The sequence below is a fragment of the Moschus berezovskii genome, chromosome 14 (assembly GCF_049115385.1).
Source record: "Moschus berezovskii isolate FMDL1 chromosome 14, NW_MosBer_1.0, whole genome shotgun sequence".
NCBI lineage: Eukaryota > Metazoa > Chordata > Mammalia > Artiodactyla > Moschidae > Moschus > Moschus berezovskii.
The window spans coordinates 80,033,532-80,056,853 of record NC_142473.1 but is presented as its reverse complement, the minus strand read 5'-3'; the positions used below and the strand labels follow the sequence as shown (position 1 = coordinate 80,056,853).

Below are 23,322 nucleotides of genomic sequence, written 5' to 3'. Positions count from 1 at the left end.
CTCAAATATTTGTTATTTCAACCACAAAGAATTTGAGGTCCTTGAATAAGACTTCATCTAGGACAGGGCAGAACTGGGGGAAAAGAGATAGGTAAGAGACCTTTCCTTCCAAGAGCTGGAGACCCACTCACTTCAACTCACTTCCTGTGTGGCCTCGGCTAAGTTGCTTAACTTCTCTGGGCCTCAGTTTGTTGATCTATGAAATGAGGGAGTTGGTTTGGCTCCCCTCTGAGGCCTCCTCCAACTCTTATCACCCAATGGGCCTCCTCTTTCAAATCATCCATGGGGAAACTGAGGCTCCAGAGGACGGGTCCACGGGGCCTTGCCACCTCCGCCCGGGCTTTTCAGGTTGGAACTTTCTCTACAAGTGCTTCAGCCTCTCAGGCCTGAAGTCCGGGACCAGCCAGGAGCCGTCTCCCATGCCCTCGCTGCCGTGTCAGCGTCCCTGTGAGACAGGGCAAATTGAGGATCCCAGCCGCAGATCTTAAATCAGAGCCTGGGCCATCAATCTCTCAGAACAGACTGAAATAACCAGGTGGGTGGCGCAGACTGCCACCGCCTGGACAGTGAAGGATATTAAAAAGCTGAAATCTTGAGCCCCCAGATCCCTCAACCAATTTCCCCAGACCCCAGGGACCTGTGCACTGAAGAGAGAACTCATTTTAGAGTTCCCCAGGGAGGTCTGGGGGCTCCGTTTCAGGAAGCCCCTGTATCCGGGGGCTTCTGAAGGCCCCAACCCCTGCCACCATCCTCTCCAGCCCATTCAACCTGCCATCCCTCCCTGTAGGAACCTTCCCTAGAGTCAGGCTGGCAGTGATGGGGCAGCTAAATGGTTAGCAGGTAGAACCAACCAGCCTGCTTGCTCAAACGCAGGCTCTGCTGCTCACCAGCTCTGCAGAACTGGGCAAGCCGTTTAACCTGTTTGGCTCTCAGTTTCCTCATCTCTGAAGTGGGAATGCTCACACCTCCTTCACAGAGTTGTTCTGAGGATGAAACAGACTAATCCACACAAAGTAAATAGTACTGTGCCTGGCACAGGGTAAGACCTTGAATGTTAGTCATTAATGTTAATCTTCCTATATTATTCCACAAATGAACTCCATCCAGTGAGCCACTGCTGTCTCTCACAGGCTCTCCTGCTCTTTTGCCTTTTCTTACGCCCTATCCATCCCTCAAGCCTCAGTTCAATGGCCTCTTCCTCCAGGAAGCCCTCTCAATGGCTCTCCGAGGCTCCATCTTTCTCCGACTTCCAAAGCTACATGTTTTGCACTCAAGTCACATTTGTAGTAACTGCTTTTGGCTCCTCCGTTGGGATCCAAGTTCCCTGAGCAGAGGCCTGTTTTTTTCCCTCCTCTCTTCCCCTGAAGCGTCTGCCATAGTGCTGTGCACACAGTAGGCGCTCACAAAACACTCATGCTTGGCAACTGGGAGATTCCAGGAAATGAAGCAGAATCCTGGTGTTCCCGATGGCTCAGCTCTGGGCTCTTGGAGACTGGTTTTCTAGAGGGATGAATGGGGTTTTGAAACATGGAAGTCCTTGCTCCTGGAAGGTCAGCACTCCCACTGGGGATCGCAGAGCACTGCCACTCCTTGGGGGAGCACGTGGGGAAACAGATTGGATCAGTTTGAGGTGGAGATGGAGGCTTAAGGCTACCATCCTGGCTGTGGTGGGAGGAGGGCGGGCCACGCTGAGGCCACCGCAGCTGAAGAACCCGCTGGAGATCCTTTGCAGAGAGGATCTTTGCAGAGCATGGATAACATCAGATCGTGATGGCTTGACGGGGATCCACTGCCAGACTGGCCGCCAGTGGCGGTGGGGGAGTTTATCTCATTACGAATTTGCAGTTGTGACCAAGATAAATGACTGTTTGGTTTTGGTGGGCCCCTGGGGGGCAGAGGCTTTCATACCATCTGGCTCTGATGGAGAGAGGGTCTCAGTGATCCGAATACGGAGGCTCTTAGAGAAGCGCAGAGGCCACATCCTTCTCTGGGTGACTTAGTTTAATGTTCATTTCTGGCTACCCTGAACCCAAACCTGCCAGTAGCAGTAACAGCACTGTGCAGTTATTAAGCGCTTGGCATGGGCTGAGTGCTTTGCATACATTTTACCATCTAGTGTTCTACAGCAGCCCGGAGAGGTGAGGACTGTTATCTCCATCTTCTGGGGGAGGAAACTGAGGCGCAAAGAGGTTGCATCCTTCATGTACATACTCGCAGACTGTGGTCCAGGGGATCCCACGCCAACCACTCAACCGCAGTGTCCGTGGTTGGGTGAGGAGGCTTCCCTGGGGTGCCTTAGTTTTCAAGTCACCCATGACTCTCTGGCTGTAAGTGGAAATCAGAGTTTCAGAGATGGGTGGAGATGGAAGCTGACTGCCTTTCCTGGCCTCAGAAGATAACTGCTGGGTCAGAAGCTGAGGAGTGACGGGATCAGCCAGATGAGGACACAGGCGCCCATGGTGGCCAGCCCCTGCACAGTCAGAGCTGGAGGCAGAGCTTCGCTTCCCTGCTGCCCCCTCCAGCCCAGGGGCCCCTGCTCCCAGGTACTCTCTGCCTGTTTATCCTGCTTCTCCTACACTTCACTCTGAGAGGCCAGGGGTCCATCTGTCTTGGCACCAACGAGTCCCTGGTGCCCATGCAGACGCGGCCTTCGGGAGATGCTCAGTCAATATTTGTGCAAAGAATGAGAGGCCGAGGTACTCAGCCTGCGGGCTCTGGTGCTCAGCCTGCGGGCTCTGGGCTCTGCGGGTCTCCCTACATAAGGGAGGCAGTGGCTCCAGATTTCCACCTAGGAGCCCTAGCATCTGGCTGGTAGGATGGGTAGGGGCAGGGGTGGGGTGGAGGGCTGGCCTGGAAGAGGGTCCTCCAGCAAATGCACCTTAATGCCTGCCCCGCACCCCAAACACCCTGTGGACCCCGCCCAAGAGGTACCGACGCAGCAGGGGCAAACGATTCATTTCCACATCTGAGAAAAGGGGTGGAGGGGCGTGACCTAGGGGTGTGTGCTGGGGTATTGGTACCAAAAGACACAAAAAGGCTCCTGTTCTGGGTTCTGGGGTCCCGGGGCCAGGCTGGGGGCTGCAGGCGAACTTCTGGAGGTGGAGGGGCATTCAGGCAGAAGCTCCCTCGGTGAGCGCCCCCGCCCCTTACCGGGGGCGGGGTAGGGGTGAGTACAGAAAGTGGTGCCAGTGGGTAGCCTGCGCCTTCGCTCGCCGGGCTCCCAAAACCCGGGTTGTGGGTGTGGCTCCCCCCGGGTTTGGAGGGGTTGGCACAGGAACCGGCCTGCAGACTGGGGTGTCCCGAGGGCTGGTGGCTGGAGCAGCGCGGGGAGCCGGAGCCGGCAGGGCGGCGCGGGGAGCGGGAGGGCGCGCGCCGGCGGGGTGGGGAAGAGCAGGGGGCGGGCGGCAGCCGAGGGGCGGGCGGCTCGGGGGGTGGAGCCCGGACCGCAGCGCCCGCCGCTCGCTCGGCGCCGTAGCCGCCGCCGCTGCTGCTCAGGGCTCGGGACGCAGGGCGGGCAGGCGCTCGGCGAGGCTCCGGCGCCCCGGGCTGCCGCGCTCTCGGTCCCGGCCCCCGGCCCCCGGCCCGGCGCCCCCGGGGCCCTCGCGCTGCGGTCCCCGATCCCGTACCCCGACCCGGAGAACGCGCTCAGCTGGCCGAGCGGTCCTGGGCTCGCGCCCCCGGGCCATGAAGAGGGGCCCGTGAGGGGCGCGCGGAGGCGGTGGAAGAGGCAGGAGGAGGGAGGCCGAGGAGGAGGGCGCGGGAGGCGGAGGATGCCGCCGCCGCCGCCGCCGCCGCCCGCCGGCCCCCGGCGAGCCTGACTCCAGACCCGAGGATGGAGCCGGCGCTGCGCGCTGCAGCGGCTCCCGGCGCGCCCCCGACCAGGTACCGGCCGGGCCCGGCGGGCCTCGGGGCGGGAGGGAGCGGACACTCGCCGCCGCAGCCGGGAGGGGCGCGGGCGCGGTGGGAGACGCCCCTCGGCTCGGAGACAGTCGCTACGGGCGGTGCGGGGCGCGGGGAGGACCGCAGCTTCCCCGGCGCAGGAAGGGGCTTTCCGGGGCCGACGGCGGGTGAGCGCCGCGACCGCCCTGGCCCTCCCCACCCCCGTTCGGGGAGGGCAGCAAACTTGAGTCGCGCGGCGGCCCCGAGGCGCCCGCTCCCCTCCGCTGCGGAGCGCACTCGGGGGCTGCCCGGGGCTCGGCGTCCCATAGCCTGCCGGCCTCGGGGCTGCTGAGACCCCTGCAGACCCTGGGGTCCCCACGTCTGCACCAACTTTCCAAAACCACGCTGCGCGCGGAGACGGGGGCTGTCGCCTGCGTCCTGCCCCCAGCCTCTGCCCCGCACCCGCACCCGCCCCTGAAACCACCACTCTGCGATGAACTGGTCTTGGAGGGGAGGGGGGAACAGGGGCTGCTGGAAGGTGCAGACCTCCCACGGAAGCCAGACCCACCCGCCTGCTCTTCCCCTCCTGGAGAGCAGCCCCTCCCAGGCTCTGGGAACCCAAAGTGGCCCTGGCCGGGAAGCTAGGGGTTAAAAGGTAAGACCTAATGGTAGCCCTCAGGTGGCACCTTGGCCTGATTTGCGAAGCCACAGGGTACCCTCCCCCCACCCCACCCCCCACTCTCCCCCGTCCCCACATCCTGCGCCCGCCCTCTCCCAGGGTTGCCGCGCCTCACCTTTGGTGCGGCTGTCCTCCTGATGGACTTAAGCACGGCTCCGAAGCTAGAGGCGTCTAGGGAGCCCAGGCGCCAGAGAACGGGCTTAGACTTTTGACAGAGCGGTGAAGGCAGTGGGTAGGGAGGTGGATGTCCAGAGGGTACATAACGACTGGAGGCAGAGGGGACCAGGGGCTGGGGGCAGGAGGTGGGACCCTGGCTGGGAGGAAAGCTGCTCTGGCCAGCCAGAGGAGCAGTAGGTATAAGAGGCAAGCCGGTGGGGGCCCGAGGTGCCAGGTACCTGCTTCAGGGGTTCCTCTACCCCTTGACGGGGCTGGCTGCCACAGGCAGAGCCCTTACTTAGGTGGGCAGTCCCCAGGCTCCGGGCCTCAGCAGCGGGGGGCACTCAGAGGCAGCACCATGGCCCCGTCTCTTCCTCCAAGTGCTCTCACCGTCATGACTCGCACGTTGGATTCACCAGGGAGGTGTCAAGCCTCCAATCTATTCTCCTCCCCTCCCTCCTGGATCTTCAGGGAGCTGCTGGGGCCTGGAGAGGGTGGATTTGCTCTGGGCCCTTAGCTCCCTGAGGGAGGCCCCGAAGCCTGGCACTGCAAACTTTCATTTCCCTGCTGCTGTCCTGATGTTGGCAGGTGAGGGGCTAGGCCAGGGCGGGGGGAGGGGGTTGAGGAGGTGGGAGGCTGCCTCTGCTAATGTTGCCCCCAACCCTGCTGAGGCTTTGAAATCCTAGCCCCACCTCCTTCCTGGCACATATCCTTAACACCCGACCTCATCGCAAAGCGGAAGCACATTTTCCCCTTAAAATTCCAAATTTCCCTCTTTGCTGAGTATTGCCATGTTTTTGGCTGGAGGGTTCCTCTTCAGCATCTGAAGTCAAGCTCCTCTTGCCGACAAGCTTCCCTCCTGCGAGGCCACCTTTGCCATGGGCAGGTCCCCATTAGAAGGGATGTGTTCTTCTAGGGCCCTAGTTCCCGAGGAGGAGTGGTACTGAGGGTGCTGATACAGGGGTATGAGTATACCAGCCACATGTACACGCAGGAGGTGTGCATCTGTGCTCCGCTGAGTCTGCAGGGGGCCCAGATGCCTTGCTCTCACTGGGCTGGGAGAGGCTTGAACCTCCTTCCGTACCCCCCTCAACCCCGCCGCAGTTCCCCTTCCGCACATCCCTGTCTCCCTCCCTTGCCCACTGTGGGTCTCTCTTTACTTTTCCAACTCACCCCGCATTGGTGCGGGGAGAGAGCATTTGATATTCATAATCTGGTTCAGAGAAGGTCCCGAAGCCCTGAGTCACGGTATGGTTTCCATGGAAACAGACTTGTTCAGAGGACTTGGCGTATCGCGGCGGTGGTGGGGGAGAAGGGAAACATATAGTAAAAATCCAGGATCCACAAGTGCGGTAGGAGTTGGACCAACTCCCTTCATGGGGAAAAGGGAGCTGCGGGGCAAGGCTCTGGGGGTCCTTGTGGGAGGGGCTGCCTCTCCCCACCCACTGGGGTTACCCCTCCCTCCCTCGGAGCTGCTCAGCTCCCCCTGTGACTCTTGGCAAGTTCTGCTTCTCCCATGGACTTTCTGACTAGGTGCTAGGGCTCATGGCCACCAGTGTATGCCTCAGTCTCCTCCTCTGTGAAATGGGAAAGTAAGAGCTCTTCACCTGCCTCATAGGGCTGATGTGAAGGTCAAATGCGTTAACCCGAGGAACACACCAAGAACATGGCCATAGTGAGTGTTCAGGGAGCGCCATTGATTCAGGGTGTTGGAAGGGCACTCCCCTGGTGGTACATTCACCTGGATCCGCCCCTCTGCGTCCAGCAAGGTGGTCTTGACATCTGGAGGGGCTGGCCTCCTGCTTCGTGTAAGAGCCTCCCCAGCAACCAATGGTCCACCCCCAGCTGGGAACCAGCCATCCCTTTCTTCCTCCCACGGAGCACATGTTTAGGTGGCTGAGGGCCTGAGCACCGTGCTCGGGAGTCCTGGCTCCTGTTCAGACCCCACCTGCCTGGGAGGCTTGCGGGAACACATCCTCACAAGTCCAGATGGCCGGCAGCATCCTGCTTCAGCCCCCTGGGGCTCTGAAGAACGAGAGAGGGGACTGGAGCTGGGGCGACCTTCTCGGATCCCGGAGAGGTGGGTTCACCTGGCTGGAGAAGCAGCTCCTGGTGACCCACTGAAGAGGAATCAGGAACTCTCCAGAAAGAGAACAGACGCTGGCCTCCTCATCCCCGCAGGTTAGAGCCTCTGCCGCTGGAGTGTGCCCAGCACGCCCTACAAGTCTGGATTGGCCCTGGGCTCCAGCCCAGTAGGCTGGGAGACGGGCGCCTGCCCACATCTGCTTACCCCAGCAACCGGCGCCTCGGCAGTGTCTGGGCAGTGGCTCGAGGCCACTCTGGGCTCTCGTGATGGCCCAGCCAGCCTCCCTCACCGGCCCGTCTTTCAGTTGCTGCCCTCCCCTCCCTGGCCTGCAGACGACCCTTCCTCGTCTCCATGTCACTGGCCCTGTCCCCCTCCTTCCCTCCCATGAGGAGGGCGTCCGCTCCGCACTCCCTAAAAGGCAGTCCCTGCATCCGCACCAGCTCTCAGAGCTCCGGCTCTTCCTCCACCCCTGCTTGTTCTTCCTTCTGTTTTACAAATGGGGAAACTGAGATCCGCGGGCTTTGCCCGTCAAAGTCATCACCCGCAGCCCTGGGGATGTCTTTCCCTCTTCCTTGACAGCTCCAGGTGGCCCCAGAATCCCCCGGCCCCCAGCCCCTTCCATGCTGACAGTTTCCTGCCTAGGTTTTTCCCCCGGGTCTCTCTGGACCGCTTTGCCATCCTCATTGGTGTTCACAACACCTTCCAATTTAATACCCTCTGCAAATTTCATTAACGGACTGTTTACTCCCTCTCTCAGGATCATTAATGAAGATGTTAGATAAGATCTGACCCAGCGGATCTGGGTCTTGGCAGCTCTGCCTTCTCTCGCGGACTCTGTCCCTTAGCTCCTTCCCCCTGGGCTTGCCTCCTCCACCTGGGACCCTTGGGACCTGCCCCTTCTTGCTTTCAGCCCCATGACAAGTGCTTAGGGCCAAGTCTGTTTGAATTAATTTTGTAAGATTACTCGAGGCGCTGTATCAAATGCTTTGCTAAAAATCAAGATATATTACCCTGCCTGCATTTCCTTCATCTACCAGTCTTGTAATTCTATCAAGAAAGCTATCAAGTTTGTCAGGCATGATTTGTTCTTTATAAATCCCCACGGTACCGCGTGGGGCACAGAGTTCCCGCGTTTTCTAAACGTTTAGACATTCTCTCTTTGTGTTTGCTCCTTGATTAGAGCTGGAAGGCCATGGGCTGGGAATTGTCAGAGACGCTCACCTCTTCCTCTGGGACAGAGAGCAGAGCACAGTCCTCCCCTTCTCTGGGTCTCTGCTGGGGAAAATGAGTCGCTTAGCACCTACTGCATCCCTGAAGGGTGCTGAGGGCCCCAAGTTGGGCACCCCTCCCACCCCAAGATGGGTGGGTGGGCAGAGGGCCTGGCGCCCGCCCTCAGGGATTCTGTAGGCAGATGAAGATGACAGACAAGTCTGGTGCCGACATTTCAAAGGTGCCGTGGAGTGAGTGCTTTGCACAGTGCACTAAGAACATTACCATGACATTAAGAGTGTTAGGTTTGTGATCTTGTTTAAGGGAGGTGGGTGATCTCTCCTCTCCCTGGGTGCCTGGGAATGTCCTATGAGGGTAAGCCTGCCCTGGATCCACGGTCTGGGTCTCAGCCTCTGCCGTGTTGCTCCTGACCTCTTAAGTGTGCCATAACAGGGTCAGGACAGTAGCTGGGGTGGTTCAGACCATGGGTTTTAGGGGGGTCAGGGAAGGAAGGTACGTCTTTAGGGAGAAACTCAGACAGGTGAGGACTTCGCTGCGTATGCACCTCACACACAGAACCCTGTGACCTGCATCCGGCCCCTCCTCTGCCACTTATCAGCACACGCTCAGCCTCAGTGAGCCTCGGCCCCTCCCCTGTGAGATGGATCCTCCATGAGCAGTTGCCATCATGTATTTTTCGGGAGGTCCTGTTGATGTAGGGGCAGAGGTGCTCATCTGATTGTCACGGTACCCATGAGCGGCTCTCCCCAACACTTCTCATCCAGGAGACAGATAACTGACAGGCTGAACTGTCTGGCATCCTTGGGGCCAGCTGGGGGTTGGTGGTAAGTTCTGGGCTTAGGAGCCAGGGGGACCTTCTGGACCTTGAGCCCACACCCTCTGCCCTATTCCAGACCGTTCCAGGCCAGGTAGTAATCAAAACATTTTTTGGTGTCCTCTTGGCTGCATAGCATTTGGGCATCTCTGGCCTTGCTGGCCATGAAACCACCCACTTCCCCACCTCTACTTGTCTAACCAGAGCTAGGGCCCTGGAGCAGGGTGCAGAGTGTGTTTTGGTTAATGCCTATCTGGTAGGACATTGCCCTGCACCCTCCGCATGCTTGCACCATTATTTTTTCTAATCTTTGTAATGGGCTTCTCTTTGTCATTCAGCTGGGAGGGGAGAACCCCTTGGGAAGCGGTGAGATGGTACCCACGCATCTGTGGTGTGCCAGGAGCCAGGCAGGAAGGGCCACAGGCAGCCCGCATCCCTCCAGCTGACACAGCAGGGGTCTGATCCTTGGAGATGGTTGCTAGGTGTTTGCTGGGTGAACCCGCTTCTGGGTCTGCGTGAACACCGAGGTCAAGGTCGGCACCGGTGTGCGTGGGGATCCTGGTGGCCACCGTGGCCCCGCCTGTCCCCTCTAGTCTCCAGATGCTGGTGCCATTCCAAGCACTCGGGTGTGGTCTGGGGAGTTCAGCTTTGGGGTTAGGGCCAGCGCATAGGGGTCCTTGGAGCTGAGCTGAATCCTGGCCCCCACCAAGGACAAGCCGCACACACCTGGACAAGGCCCCTCACTTGCCTGAGCCTCATGCTCCTCGTCTGTGAAAGATGGCAGCAATACCTATGGAAGCCCCCCTTTGAAGGAGCGAGGCCTGTGGTCATCTCTGGGTATTGAGAGGGTGACAAGCAGGACGGCCACGGGTCTCCAAACGGAGGAACCAGGCTGCAAGTGTCAGACATTTTTTAACCTCTCTCTTGAGTGGCAGGAGGAAACAAACTGCAAGTGTCAGACTTTTGTTTTTCTTCTCTATACAAATTTAAAAAGAGGTTTCTTTTAAAATTCTGTGTTGCCATGACGACACCTGGTTCCACCTGAACTTAACTTTTCTCAAACCTTGAGCTAACCAATGCATTTTTCTTATGGAAATGTTTTTTTTAAGCTACGTTAATAAGCCATGTATTTACCCTAGACTCTGTCTTCAACTTGGTTCTGCCCAAGACTCAGAACCAGTATGTTTTACTCGACAAACCAGTATGTTTTACTCATGCAAATGTTCTCTTAAGCTGTGTTAATGAGACTACGGCTTTGCTTGGAAACCCGCCTTTCTTCAAGATTCATGTCAATCATTTTACAGCCCAGGACAACTCACCTTGTGCCAACATTATCTCAAAATGCATGTCGTGGGTAAGGGGCCTGGTGCCAGTCTCTGAGTTCTGAGACATTTCCTGTCTCCAATTAGCAGCCTGCGAGTAGCTATATAACAACCAGCTAAAGACTAGTGGGGGGGTGGGGGCACTGTTTCTGCCCCCTTCTGAATGTCTGTGTCAGAATATACGTTAATAAAACTTTATTACACAAAAGCTCTGAGCAATCAAGCCTCGTCACTGGCCCCAGATTGAATTCCTCTCCTCCGGAGGCCAAAAATCCCGGCGCCTTTCACGGCTCAGCAACAACCTTTCAGCATCCCCTCCATCCCATGTAATAGCCCCAAAGCTCAGGTGAGCTTCCCTGGCGCCCAGCCCTCCCTCCCGTATCCCCAGGGGCCAGCTGGGCCTTACTCAGGTGGCCCGAGATTGGAGACTCCGGGATCCAGGGACAGATGGCCCCTCCTCCCAGCCCTTCAGGCAGCAGCTGCCTTTGCTTTAGCTCCTGTTGGCTGTTTCTCATCCTGGAAGCCAGGAGGAGGGGCCAAAGCCCCCGGTATCCAGGGGGTGGGGCCTGGGTACTATTCCGATGACGACTCTGGCTGCTGGGGAGGGGCTGGGGGACAGGAAACCCGGGCCTTTCCGCCTGGTGTGGGTCCTGAGTGGCCCGCCTACCACAGGCCGGGCTGTGGTAGGATCATCCTGAGACAGAGAACTGGGCCCTTCTGACTCATCCCTCCCCCGCGAGGAGTCGGGCACACTGGGGCCATGCAGCAGGAGGCCGGTCACTCTCCCCACTGCTGGGGAAAACTTTCCTCAGGTTGGGCGGGACCGCTGACCGGCGGACTGTAGGTCATCTCTGCAGTATGAACCACAAGGGTCTCCAGCCTACACAGGTGGTGAGCGCTTCGTGGACGAGGCTGTGGCACCGCTGTAATCTCTGGACATTTCCAGGCCACTGTTGCCTGTTGTGGCTTTGAGTTGTTGTTATTCAGCCGCTCAGTCGTGTCCGACTCTCTGCGACCCCACAGACTACAGCGTGCCAGGCTCCCCTGTCCTTCACTGTCTCCCAGAGCTTGCTCAGACTCATGTCCATTGAGTCGGTGATGCCGTCCAACCATCTCATCCTCCGTCATCCCCTTCTCTTCCTGCCCTCAATCTTTCCCAGCATCAGGGTCTTTTCCAATGAGTCAGCTCTTCGCATCAGGTGGCCAAAGTATTGGAGCTTCAGCTTCAGCATCAGTGCTTCCAATGAATATTCAGGGCTGGTTTCCTTTAGGATTGACTGGTTGGGTCTCCTTGCAGTTACGGGACTCTCAAGAGTCTTCTCCAACACCACAGTTCAAAAGCAGAGTAGTCCCTCAAAATCACGCCCAGGGTTGTCAGTGAATCCCGCTCTGTGCCCAGCCCTGTGCTAAACTTCATCGGCTTTCTATCTCACAATCCAAATATTCGAAAGATTCTGTAATCGTCTTTCCCATTTCATAGATAAGGACAGCTGAGGCCTATGGAGGTTAAGTGCTCTGCTCAGGGTAAAGCATCAGCAGTAGGAGTCAACCCAGCCCTGGCTGGTCCCACCGCCAGGATGTCCAACCTCCATTCAGCCTGCCTCCTTGCACGCCTATGGGTAAACTTCTCAAGGAGGCTTGGGACACCGTGCATGTCCCAGGGTCAAAACATGTGGATATTGGAGTGACTTGCTCTGGAGACATCGGGGCTCATGAGAGATAGCCAAGCCTCTCTGCTGATGGTGAAAAGTTGGTGGATGGTCATCTCTGGATGCTTGTCTTTGGAACCATGATTGTGAGAACTTGCCCACATTGGAGATGCCTGAAGGATGTGTGTACTGGTTCCGTGGGGTCTGTGGATAAGCCATGAGGCCCAGGGACTCAAGAGATTGTGTACAAAACACCTGTTTGGATTGTTGTGGATCTGGAGAGAAGGACCATAGGCCTCACAGGGTTTCAGATTGAGGGGACATGACCCCAAAGAGAAAGAAGCCCTGGGGCTTCCAGTCACCCTGGGCTGACCCAGACCTCAGAGGCAGGCTGAGTCTGGATACCATCAGATCACCTCCTCTCAAGGCTGCACTGGCTGAACTACATATGGGCATCCTGCTTACCTTGAAGGCTGTTTCAGGACACAGCACTGCTAAACTTGTCCCTGGACTTACTAGGTGTGAGGTCTTAAGGACAGTGATGCCTGCCCAGGGCTCTTGAGGAGAGCCTTCTGGAGAAATCTTGTGTTGGATTCAGTAACAGGAATAGTTGGGTATCTCTTGAGCAGGTGCTTTAATCTTCACCTCATGGATCCTATGAAGCACGTAAATGAAGTATTTCCCTTTTCTTATTGGCTGCCAGCTAACTCCGACCTGTCTGTGTGACCTCATGGGCTGTTGTGCACTGACCTGGCTCCTCGTTCTTTCGGACTTTCATACCCCTGTTTTCCCCTTGCCTTATTTTCATCACATTATTTTCCTTAGGAAGAAAAAACTTTGCTGTTTTGTGTGTTCTAGACTTAACTAAACATCCACGGTGGGTCATCACTGGCTACTGCAGACGCAGGGATTAAACATTTCCTTTCTGCAGTCTCCATCCCAGAGGCCTGTTTGCCAACTCTGAGCCCCCCTCCATCGCTTCCCCCATTCAGTCCCCTCTGCTTCTTGCTCCAGTTTCTGGGGCCCCAGAGCCTCGGGGCTCCTCCATACTGACTCCTGATTCTGGTGAGCTGTATCATCTGATACAGTGATCAGGTTTTTTCCCTCTGCTTCTCCTGTCTTCCCGGACTTCACAAAAGCAGGGGAAAGGGGAACAAGGAGAAAAATCGGGAGGGGAGTCACTTCCCCAACTGGGCCTCAGCTGCTCTTCCCAAAGCCTCAGGGCCCCTTGGAGGTCGCCCCTTTGTTCAGCTCCTGTCTTGTCTCAGCAGCCCCGGGTGACTTCTGACCCCTGTCTGAGCAGACTGAGCCCAGTTTTTCTGGCCGAAACGGGTGCCTTGGAAATGCCGGTGGAGAGAGCCGGCCAGCCAGGGCCCCGGGGAGAGCAGCGTCCTGGGGGTGCGGTGAGACTCCAGTGCCGGGCTTCAGCACCCCACCCTGTCATCAGCTGTCCCTCCAGCTCCTGCATGAGGCGGCTCCTCTCTGTGTCCCAAAGTTAATAAACTCAAACTGAGTCAACATACTCAGTGTAAACCGTGCCTTCCTCCCACCCGCCTCCTAGCTCCTCCCACCTGGCAGCTACAGTTCACTGGTTCGGTGCAAGTTCTCGTGGTTGGTTATGCAGAGTCAAACAAATGTGTCTGTGATATATTCACAGACATTCCCTTTAAAAAAGATGAGAAATGGTGGCACACTTTTGCCCATGTCTTTTCTGGCCCTAGACTTTTTTGAATTTATTTTTTACTTAATAATGTATCTTGGGTGATGGTTACACCTTGGTACTTACACATCTGTGGAGCCTTCTCTGACAGATCGGTGGGGGAAAATGTTAATAATGAAAGGGTTAAGTCTCTAGGGAAGAGAAGGGATGCTTATGGGTGGGTGTTAGGAGGTTGAAGAGCCTTCTAATTGTGTGTATAAAACTGTGCGCACAGCTGGGTCTTCTGGGAAGAGGGATTGTGTCTCTCCAAGGGGGTCTGTGACCCAGAAAAGACAGAGAACCACAGCATTGGGTTGCGTGGATTAAACAGAGCAGGAGCAGAGGTGAACTCGTCAGAGGGCAGCATCCCTTGGTTTTTGGGCCTCACCGGGGCAGCCACGGATCGGGCTGAGACAGGGGCAGAGCTTCCAGCCCTGCTAGCCTCTTGGAAGGTGACTGGAGCCTTCCCACTTCGGAAGGAGGGTTCCCCCATCGTTCAGGGAGGGTGGTCCTGACCCTGAGGATGAAGTCCAAGGGCTTCCCGGGATCGGACAATTCCGATGGCCAGACCTGGGAAGCCCTTAAGGGTCACCGGGTTTAGGGAAAAACCGAGGCACAAAGAGGCCAGGGGGTGAGTCCAAGGTCACTAGCCAGGGGAATGCAGAGCCCATGGGTTGCTCCAGCCTGACATTCGGTGTTCCTTCCCTGCCGGAGCGGAACAAGACCAGGGAGCCGCGGCCCTCCAGATGCTGTGAGGCTGCCTGTTGCCGCCTGCCTCATGGTGTGTGGGTGAGGGAAGAGGAGAGCACAGAGCAGAGCCCGCAGCCCGGGTGGGCGTGTCATCGCCCCACCTCGCTGCTCCTGCAACATCGCCTCCCCGCCGCCTGCCCGCCTGCGTCCTCACAGCAGACTGCAGCCAACCAGCCCGAATTCTGAACCCAGCCGAGACGCAGCGCGGAGGGCCGGCGCTGCAGGATGTGGCCACTAGAGGGCAGCAGGGACGCCACTGCGGCGGCTCCGCAGGAGCGAGCCCGCCGGCTGGGCTGGGAGCGTGTGCAGGAAGGCAGGGGCTCCGGGCAGAGGCTTGCGGGGCGGAGGCCTGGGCACAGCGGCCAGGGAGTGTGTCTGCCTCACCGTCACAGTCAGTGCTGATGGGTTCTGAGGGACCTTTTTGAGACAAAGCACACGAGACATCAATGACGATAAAAGTAACTTAACACTTACTGAGCACTTCCTCCTCGCTGGTCACTGTAGGAAGTAATCAGTCCTAAAAAACAGCCTTGTTAAAATTATCCCCACTTCTTAGGTGAGAAAGCCAGAGGTCCAGGGAGACTGGGGGAACTGGTCATCCACAGGGCTGGTGCCAGAGCCAACGTCCCAAGTGCAAGGCTGTACCATATTATACACCTGTTCATGTGACCATCTAAGGTTATACTTTATGGGTGGGGAAACAGGCTCAGAGAAAAGGAGTGAGTCGCCCAGGCCCGTGTCCTGCTGAGTGACAGGCCCAGGTAGGTGTGGTTTCTGGCTTGAGTTCTTAGCTCTGAATTCTAGTTCTCCCAGATGGAGGTGTTTCCCATCCTGTACCCTAATTTGAAGGTGGCTGGTTCCAAAGTCTGAACTTTCCTTTGAGAGTGGGTGACTCCCAAGAGAAGTTAGATTCTGGACGCCCACGTCTAAAGCATGCCTGGATTTTGACTCACCAGAGGTGGAGGGAGGCCAGGCAAGAGGCTTCAAGAAGCCCCAGCGAGGGGCTCTGGGGCCCACAGTCCAGCTTAGAGGATGAGGGTGTTAAGGGTATCCCTCGCAGTGGCCAGAGCTCCCCTGGGAACAATGGGGCTGGGCTTCAGGGCCTCTGGTTTCCAGGGCAGTTGCTTCCAGCATACCAAGGACTCTTGGCGGGCCCTGGGCCTGGTTCTGCCAGGCTGGCAGGAGAGCAGGGGCATTTCTAAGAGGGCCTGACTCCCTCCATCTTCCTGTTCCCATGCCCTGGCTTTGCCCTCCTTGGGGGTGGGGTGAGTGGGGTGACAACGGGGTGGCCTGCCTTCAACATCTTCTCCTCCCTGGTGTCCAGATTGCACCTTGTAAATCTGAGTCCTGCTTTTTAAGGGATTTATAGCATCGCATCGCAATGATGCTTTAATTCCTTCTGATTTATTGGCAAAGACAGCAGCTTCCAATCCTGGTCTTACAGTTTTTGGGGGTTGTGGTGGTTCAGGAAAGTGAGGGGAAGAAACTTAAAATAGTTTCCTCCTTGAAAGATGCTCATCTCTAAAGGAAACCTTGGGTGAGTTGTTTTTGGAAGGGAATCTTAAGAGTTAAAGGAAGTCTCTTTAAAGCTTCCATTTCCTGTCTTGGTGAGGACCAAAGGGTGTTGAATGTAGCTGAAGAGGGAGTAGATCAGGGAGGAGGATTTTGAGCATACCGCCTGGCTGGAATCCTGGCTCTAAGCTTGGAGAAGTTGTCTAACCGTGTAGAACCTCAGTTTCCTTATCTGTAAAATGGGACTATGACCCCACAGGGTTACTGTGAGCGCTAGATGAGCTGATGCCTGGAAAGGGAGCATATGACTGGGAGAAACATCATGAGTGCCCAGAAGTACTTGCTTTCCTTCACGTTATTTTACCCATAGTGCTCAGAATAGCACCTGGCTCATACTAGATAATAACACGCTTGTGAACAAAGGAAATATGGCTAAATGAAACAGCACTGCCACTAAAGAATGGACTCCTGAATAATTTAAAAATATTACTCTGCACGAATATCGGTGACTTTCCCTACCTGTTCTAAAGACATTCACGTTTGTCTTGGGGCACTTGGGCAGGGCTAGCCTGCACTTTGCATGGGCCTGGGGAGGGTCACATATGAAGCTGAGACGCTGTTCTCTGTGGGTCCTCCGAGCAACTCTGCTGATGGAGACAGCGTCTTCTGCTCTCGTGGGGTGAGGCAGTGTGGGATGGGGGAGTGCGTTTCTCGGCTTACACAGGAGGTTCCCCAGAACGTCTGACTGTGCCCTTCCCCTGGTGCCCTTCCCCTGGTGACACGGTCCTGCTTCCTCTAAGTACCAAGTAGGGTTTCACACCTAAAACAGGACTCCCCGAGCTGCTGCCAGCCCACTGCCGTCTCACTCCAGCCTCTGTGCCCATCCCTAAGCTTCAGCATGTTCCTTTCCCACTAAACTGATGGTAAAGGGCCACAGCGTCAGCCCAAGAGACTGATCCAGAGGGACTCGAGTCTCTCCTACTTCTTACTTGCTTACCACGCCTATTGGCGTGGTCTCTGAGCCTTAGTTTCGTCATCTGAACATTGGGAGTGAGGAGCCTGACCTTCCAGCAGGGGCTCTCAGGAAAACAGACTCACTCCCTGGTGTGGAGAGCTGGGTGAGTGAGCTGAACCCAACAGCACTCATTTGGGAAATGAGGACCCACTCGTCCCGCCCCCAAGGGGAACTGCGCCCAATAGTGAACGTGGGAAGAATACTCAGAAGGCGCAGGCGTTCACCCAACCTCCGCGAGCCCAGGAGTTCAGCCAGACCCGACAGCAAAGGGAAGAGCATGCTCTAAGTCTCAGAAGCCATCTGAACGTCGCCTTCTAACGTCCGGTGCCTCTCGCGCTGATTCACAAATGAGCAGGGGACGTTAATTACACGCATGTCTGAAGGGCAAGTATGGGTAACCTGGAGGAACAGCAAGTCAGGCCCCCTTGGAGGGAGGGAGCGTGGGCTCTGGGGAGCCTGCTGGGTGGGCCTGAGCCAGGCACGTGAGCTCAGGCAGGCCTCTCCAGCTCCCTGGGCCTCAGCTGTCTCGCCTGTGAAATGGAACCAATGCCGGCTTCCGCGCAAAGTTCTGGCAGTGCACTGGTGAGCCAAGGCAGGTAAGCCGCTTGGCACTTAGGAAATACTCATTGGATACTAACCACAACAATGTTACGGTCTTGGTGCTTTGACTTAGGGTTTGCAAAGAGCTTGAAGGTCAGGGATGCTCCCTGGTCTACTTCTGCTTTGAGTTTCAGGTAGCCGTTCTCCTCTATCTGTGTGGGTGGAAGAGGAGCCTCGCTTCCTTTCTGTCCCTTCCTCCCGGGCTTCAGCGGGTGGGCTGCTTCCACTGAGCTGCTGTTTCCACCTGGAGATCTGGGGTGAGGCTCCTTGCTCTTCCCGACTTCCGCTAACCCCCATTGGGGAAAATCACTGAACAAGGTGAACCGCAAAGGGTCAGGATGCTGTGGATTTTAAATGCAGAACACATCTGGACTGTGCTCCAGCTGGCCCCGTTTTCTGGGATAACTTTGACCCTGATGGTACTGTTGTTGGGCACTAGGTACTGGGTCTGCTTGGGTCAGTCCGATCACCAGAGCTGAACTGAGTTGGCCAGCTTGGGGGTGTTTGTGTCAGTGGATTTCTTTGTACCTCTCTTGGGTGGTAGCTGGGAGGGGTGCCTCTCTGGGGTGGTTCCCTAAATGGGGCACTGACTCTCAGCTGGGCATGCAGGCTTGCCAGCTCCCTGCCCACTGGAGCATCACTCCCCAGTAGGGTATGGGTAGCGGGTGGGAGGGCTGGGTGAAGGGGGTGGGATGCTGCCTGGGACTCAGAGGGCTGGACCCAGGGACTCAGAGATGGCACCGGGTTACCTGGAGTCCTGAGTCTCAGTGGGTAGATCTGGCAGAGCAGACAGGGCTTGCGTTGCCCAGCCCCAGGGAGCTGTCCATGGGGCATGCGACGCGGGGGAGAGAGGTGGAAGGGAGGCAGTGGGAGCCCCGCTTCAGCGCCGCTCCCCTCCCTGTCTCCTTGCAGCCTGCTGGCCACGGGGCTGCCGCACAGGCTGTGACTGCCGGCGAGGCCTGGAGACCCGGAACTGCGGACTGCCCAGCGCGGAACAGCCCCTCTTTGGTGAGTTGGTGGAGCCCTCCCCCTGCCTTTGCCTTCCCCAGGGTGGGTTGCTGAGCTGGCCTCTAGGTGGGGGGCGGGTGTCAGGGGGCAACTTTCAGATGCTCAGGTTGGACCCTACCCCGGGACCCCACTTTCCCTGCCCTCCCATTCCCTGCACTTTCTCTGTTCCTTGAGATGCTTCTTCTCTCTGCCTGGCTTGGGTTCTCTGGGGTCACTGGGGAATCGCAGTGGGGTCCCTGAGCTCACCCTGTGGGCTGAAGGGGGTGAGGGCCTAACGGTGGAGACCCTTGAGGACTGGCTGGGGGAAGGGTGCTGGAGGGACCAGTTTATCTAGCGAAACCAGTTCCCTGCCCCATGACCTGGACCCCTTCCTCAGTAGGAGGTGCATACTCAGTTGTGTCCGACTCTGCGACCCCACACACTGGGTAGCCGGCCAGGCTCCTCTGTCCATGGGATTCTCTCGGCAAGCACGCTGGAGTGCGTTGCCATTTCCTTCTCCAGGGGATCTTCCTGACCCGGGGACTGAACCTGTGTCTCCTGCGTGTCTTCCACTGGCAGGCAGATTCTCTACCGCTAGTGCCACCAGGGGGCCACCCCCTTCCTCAGTGGCCAGGAGCAAATCCTGGAGGCCACTGGGGCCTGGGAAGGGGTGTTTCTCATCAGCCCCTGGACCCTGTCTGCTCTGGGCCAGCTGCCTCTGAGGGGGTTCATGAGCCCCGAGAGTCCTCCACTGGAACAAGCTGGTCACCTGCATCTGTCATTTGGGTGGGGGGAGCAGGAAGGGCTTGACACCATTGTCCACCTTTCCCAGCCTGGTGGCCAGAGGTTGCTAGCAGCCCACCCACTCAAGGCGTACACGGGTTCTTTTTGCACGGGGACTTGGGCCAGGGGGCGGCATCTGACATGGACCCTTCTTCCTCCTGGGGGTGGGCAAAAGGAGGAGGTGGGTGCCAGATCGTGGGAGTGGAAGAAGATGCGGGTGGCCCAGGAGATGCCAGCAGGGTGGATAGGCAGAGACAGGGGAATGGCTTGAGGTGGGTGGGAGCTGATCATTCCCCAGGTATGGGAGTTGAGGGAGTTAGGGTCTTGCCCGGTCAGGCCCCACTAAGGTACTCAGTTCTGATGGGAAGCCCCACAGTATTCTGTAGATTAGACCCTGGGGTACGGGAATGGGTTTGTTCAGTCCCTAGTAGCCACCAGGAGTCCCCAGAGAACGGTAAGGTCTAGTGGAGGAGCCCCTTTAGTGCTCAGGTGGATGAGGGAGCACTCAGCCAGGGAGCTGGGGCCCCTCCTCTGAGAGCTGGAGACCCAGCTCCTCTCAGGGAGCAAGCCGGTGCCCCCCTCCGGCTGTCAGAGGCACCCGAGCCTGGCTGCTCCCTGACAGCTGCCCGCCTTGGCCCCCAGACCTCACATGCTGGAGAAGCAGCCCCATGAAGGTGCCCAGCCATGCAATGTTCCTGGAAGGCTGTCCTCCTCCTTGCCCTGGCCTCCATCGCCATTCAGTACACGGCCATCCGCACCTTCACGGCCAAGTCCTTCCACGCCTGCCCGGGCCTGGCGGAGGCCGGGCTGGCCGAGCGGCTGTGCGAGGAGGGCCCCACGTTCGCCTATAACCTCTCGCGCAAGACCCACATCCTCATCCTGGCCACCACGCGCAGCGGCTCCTCCTTCGTGGGCCAGCTCTTGAACCAGCACCTGGACGTCTTCTACCTGTTCGAGCCCCTCTACCACGTGCAGAACACACTCATCCCCCGCTTCACCCAGGGCAAGAGCCCCGCCGACCGGCGGGTCATGCTGGGCGCCAGCCGGGACCTCCTGAGGAGCCTCTACGACTGCGACCTCTACTTCCTGGAGAACTACATCAAGCCGCCGCCGGTCAACCACACCACCGACAGGATCTTCCGGCGCGGGGCCAGCCGCGTGCTGTGCTCGCGGCCCGTGTGCGACGCGCCGGGCCCGGGGGACCCGGTGCTGGAGGAGGGGGACTGCGTGCGCAGGTGCGGCCTGCTGAACCTGACCGTGGCCGCCGAGGCCTGCCGCGAGCGCAGCCACGTGGCCATCAAGACGGTGCGCGTGCCCGAGGTCAGCGACCTGCGGGCCCTGGTGGAAGACCCGCGCCTAAACCTCAAGGTCATCCAGCTGGTCCGGGACCCCCGGGGCATCCTGGCCTCCCGCAGCGAGACCTTCCGCGACACGTACCGCCTCTGGCGGCTCTGGTACGGCACCGGGCGGAAGCCCTACAACCTGGACGTGACGCAGCTGACCACGGTGTGCGAGGACTTCTCCAACTCCGTGTCCACCGGCCTCACGCGGCCCCCGTGGCTCAAGGGCAAGTACATGCTGGTGCGCTACGAGGACTTGGCCAGGAACCCCATGAAGAAGACCGAGGAGATCTACGGGTTCCTGGGCATCCCCCTGGACAGCCACGTGGCGCGCTGGATCCAGAACAACACGCGGGGAGACCCCACCTTGGGCAAGCACAAGTACGGCACGGTGCGAAACTCGGCGGCCACGGCCGAGAAGTGGCGCTTCCGCCTCTCCTACGACATCGTGGCCTTCGCTCAGAACGCCTGCCAGCGGGTGCTGGCGCAGCTGGGCTACAAGATGGCCAGCTCGGAGGAGGAGCTCAAGAACCCCTCCATCAGCCTGGTGGAGGAGCGGGACTTCCGCCCTTTCTCGTGACCGGGGCTCCGTGGGTGGGGGCAGGGGGCACACGGTGTCGGTTTTGATGACATGGACCGTTTTTAACTGTTGCCTTATTTCCCCCTTCCCTCTCCCACCCCGTCTTTTGTGTCCTACCTGCCCCTGTCCGCCCCCCTCCCCACTTCCACCTGCCTCTCTTTGTCTCTGAAATTTGCACTATGTCTTGGACAGGAATCCCTGGGGCAGAGGCGGCGGTGCAGTGGGGTCTAGCCCCCACCCCACCCCGTTCAGACACTCGGGTGTGTGTCTCTGGTGGATGGTGATAATGTTTACAAGCACCACACTTACACATTCACATACGCACGTGCACACACACGCACACACACACACACGGGTGCCTGAGAGGAGAGACACCCCAAACCACACAACTTCTGAGGTTTTTTGAATGGACGAGTGGTCAGGGTATGGTAGTTTTTGCACTGTCTTACTTCAACAAGGTAAGAGGTTAAAAACAAAAAGGCCACCTCTCTCTAATTTATGAATGGTGTTTATCCCTCCCCATCCTGCTTCTGCCCCCCCAAACCCGCTGCCCCCCACTCCTTGGAGCAGAGAAAACTGCCCCTTCCTGCCCACCCTTGCCTGTCGGTGAGCAGGTTTGTACTGTGAGGTGAATATGGACCTTGTTTATTTCTTCCAGTCTGTGGCAACGCTGTCTGTCTGTCTGTCTGAGTTTTGTGGCTGCCCCTGGACCAGTGATGGCTGATAAGTATTATGGTTTTCTGATTGATCTTGGGGTCCATCTGTGATATTTCTTTGTGCCAAAAAGAAAAAAAAGAGTGGTTCCGTTTGCAAAATGAACTTTGAAATGCTTTATCTGTGTTTTGTGTAAATAAAAGAGTGCAATAATGTCTGAGTGTGATTATGGGACATGCTGAAAGGCTGAAGGCAGAACTTGGTGGGGTCCAGGTGTTTCTGGCTTTGGGGGGGAGAGACATGGAAATGGAGGCGGGGATTCAACGACCAGTTGCTGGTTTTCAGAATTCGTATCACCCTCAACCCCCTCAACAGTGAGTTCACAGTTTCATTTCCCTTCGGTTCGTTGAGACCAGTCACCTGATAGCCAGGGGGTGATGTTCAAAATATTTAACAAGTGGTGTGGCTGGTGTGGCTTGCTGGATCAGTGTCTGGAGATCCTGATGTCCTGGTGACTCTTTGCTATGACAGATGTTACTCCTTTTATTGCCGGGTCTGGGGCCAGGATAGCCAGGGAGGGAAAAACACTCCAGAGTGGGCTGACTCCGGGCAGTGGCCTCTATCAGCGGTCTGGATGCATTCAGTATTTTAACAGCTAGTGTCCTGTTGTCTACACTGGCGGAATACCAGTCCTGCTTACTTTCCTTCCAATCCTTGGCAGTCTAGCAGCTTCCTCCGAGCGGCTTCCCCAGCTCTTATTCCAAGAAAACAGCTGGTCCTTGGGGTGGAGTTCATAGCTTTGTTGGTCTGGGACAGAGAGAACTCCTGGGATTAGACAGCCCCAGAGGTCCAGAGGATGAGATGGTTGGATGGCATCACCGACTCGATGGACATGGGTTTGGGTGGACTCTGGGAGTTGGTGATGGACAGGGAGGCCTGGCGTGCTGCGATTCATGGGGTTGCAAAAAGACACAAGTGAGCGACTGAACTGAACTGAACTGAGAGGTCCTGGGCTCCTCAAGCTTGGAAGAGCCGTCACCCAGGGCAGTACAGACTTCAAGGGATTTATTTGCGATAAACAAGCCTGCATGACAGAGAATCAGAAACCAGAGTGCTGGCCTGTTTCTAGGGTCTAAAGACCCAACTCTTACTTAGAGCGCTCTTGGAGGCCCTGCACGTCCTGGTTCCTGCCCACCTCTAGCTTCACCCGAGCCGTTTCCCCTTCACACTCACTCTGGTCCTTTGGCTTTCTTTCAATTCCTTGAGCACGCTGAGGTTACCGCTCCCCATTTGTTCCCCTCTCCCTATAACCACACCCTCGGGTAGTGCCCCTTCCCCCTATTTGGGCTTAGCCTCATGCCTTATCTTTGTCAGTGGGTTACAGAGGCGTGAGAAGTACCTGAGCTTTGGAACTTGTTCCTTTTTGCTGCTTTTTAGATACCTTAAACTGCCTTGTGAAGGAAACCCAGGGCAGCTTGCTAGAGAATGACAGACCACAAAGTGAAGAACCAAAGACCCCAGCCAATGGCCAGCCAGTTCCTCACTGACTTGGCCGCTGACACAGGCACACGAGTGAGCCCCAGCCCA

The 23,322-nt window shown here is 57.4% G+C and overlaps 1 protein-coding gene across 3 annotated transcripts; it reads left to right on the top strand.

Moving 5' to 3' along the window:
* Window positions 1–3,480: 3,480 nt before the first annotated feature.
* CHST1 (carbohydrate sulfotransferase 1) lies at window positions 3,481–22,090 on the top strand. Of its 3 annotated transcripts, XM_055423911.2 has the most exons (4): window positions 3,481–3,882; window positions 17,520–17,648; window positions 18,304–18,399; window positions 19,804–22,090. In XM_055423911.2, the coding sequence occupies exon 4, from the start codon at window positions 19,846–19,848 to the stop codon at window positions 21,079–21,081; it is 1,236 nt and encodes a 411-aa protein (XP_055279886.1). In that variant the 5' UTR covers window positions 3,481–3,882; window positions 17,520–17,648; window positions 18,304–18,399; window positions 19,804–19,845; the 3' UTR covers window positions 21,082–22,090. The 3 variants fall into 3 exon arrangements, with proteins under 3 accessions (XP_055279886.1, XP_055279887.1, XP_055279889.1); XM_055423912.2 differs by lacking the exon at window positions 17,520–17,648; XM_055423914.2 differs by lacking the exons at window positions 3,481–3,882; window positions 17,520–17,648 and adding an exon at window positions 3,931–6,895.
* The last annotated feature ends 1,232 nt before the right edge of the window (window positions 22,091–23,322 follow it).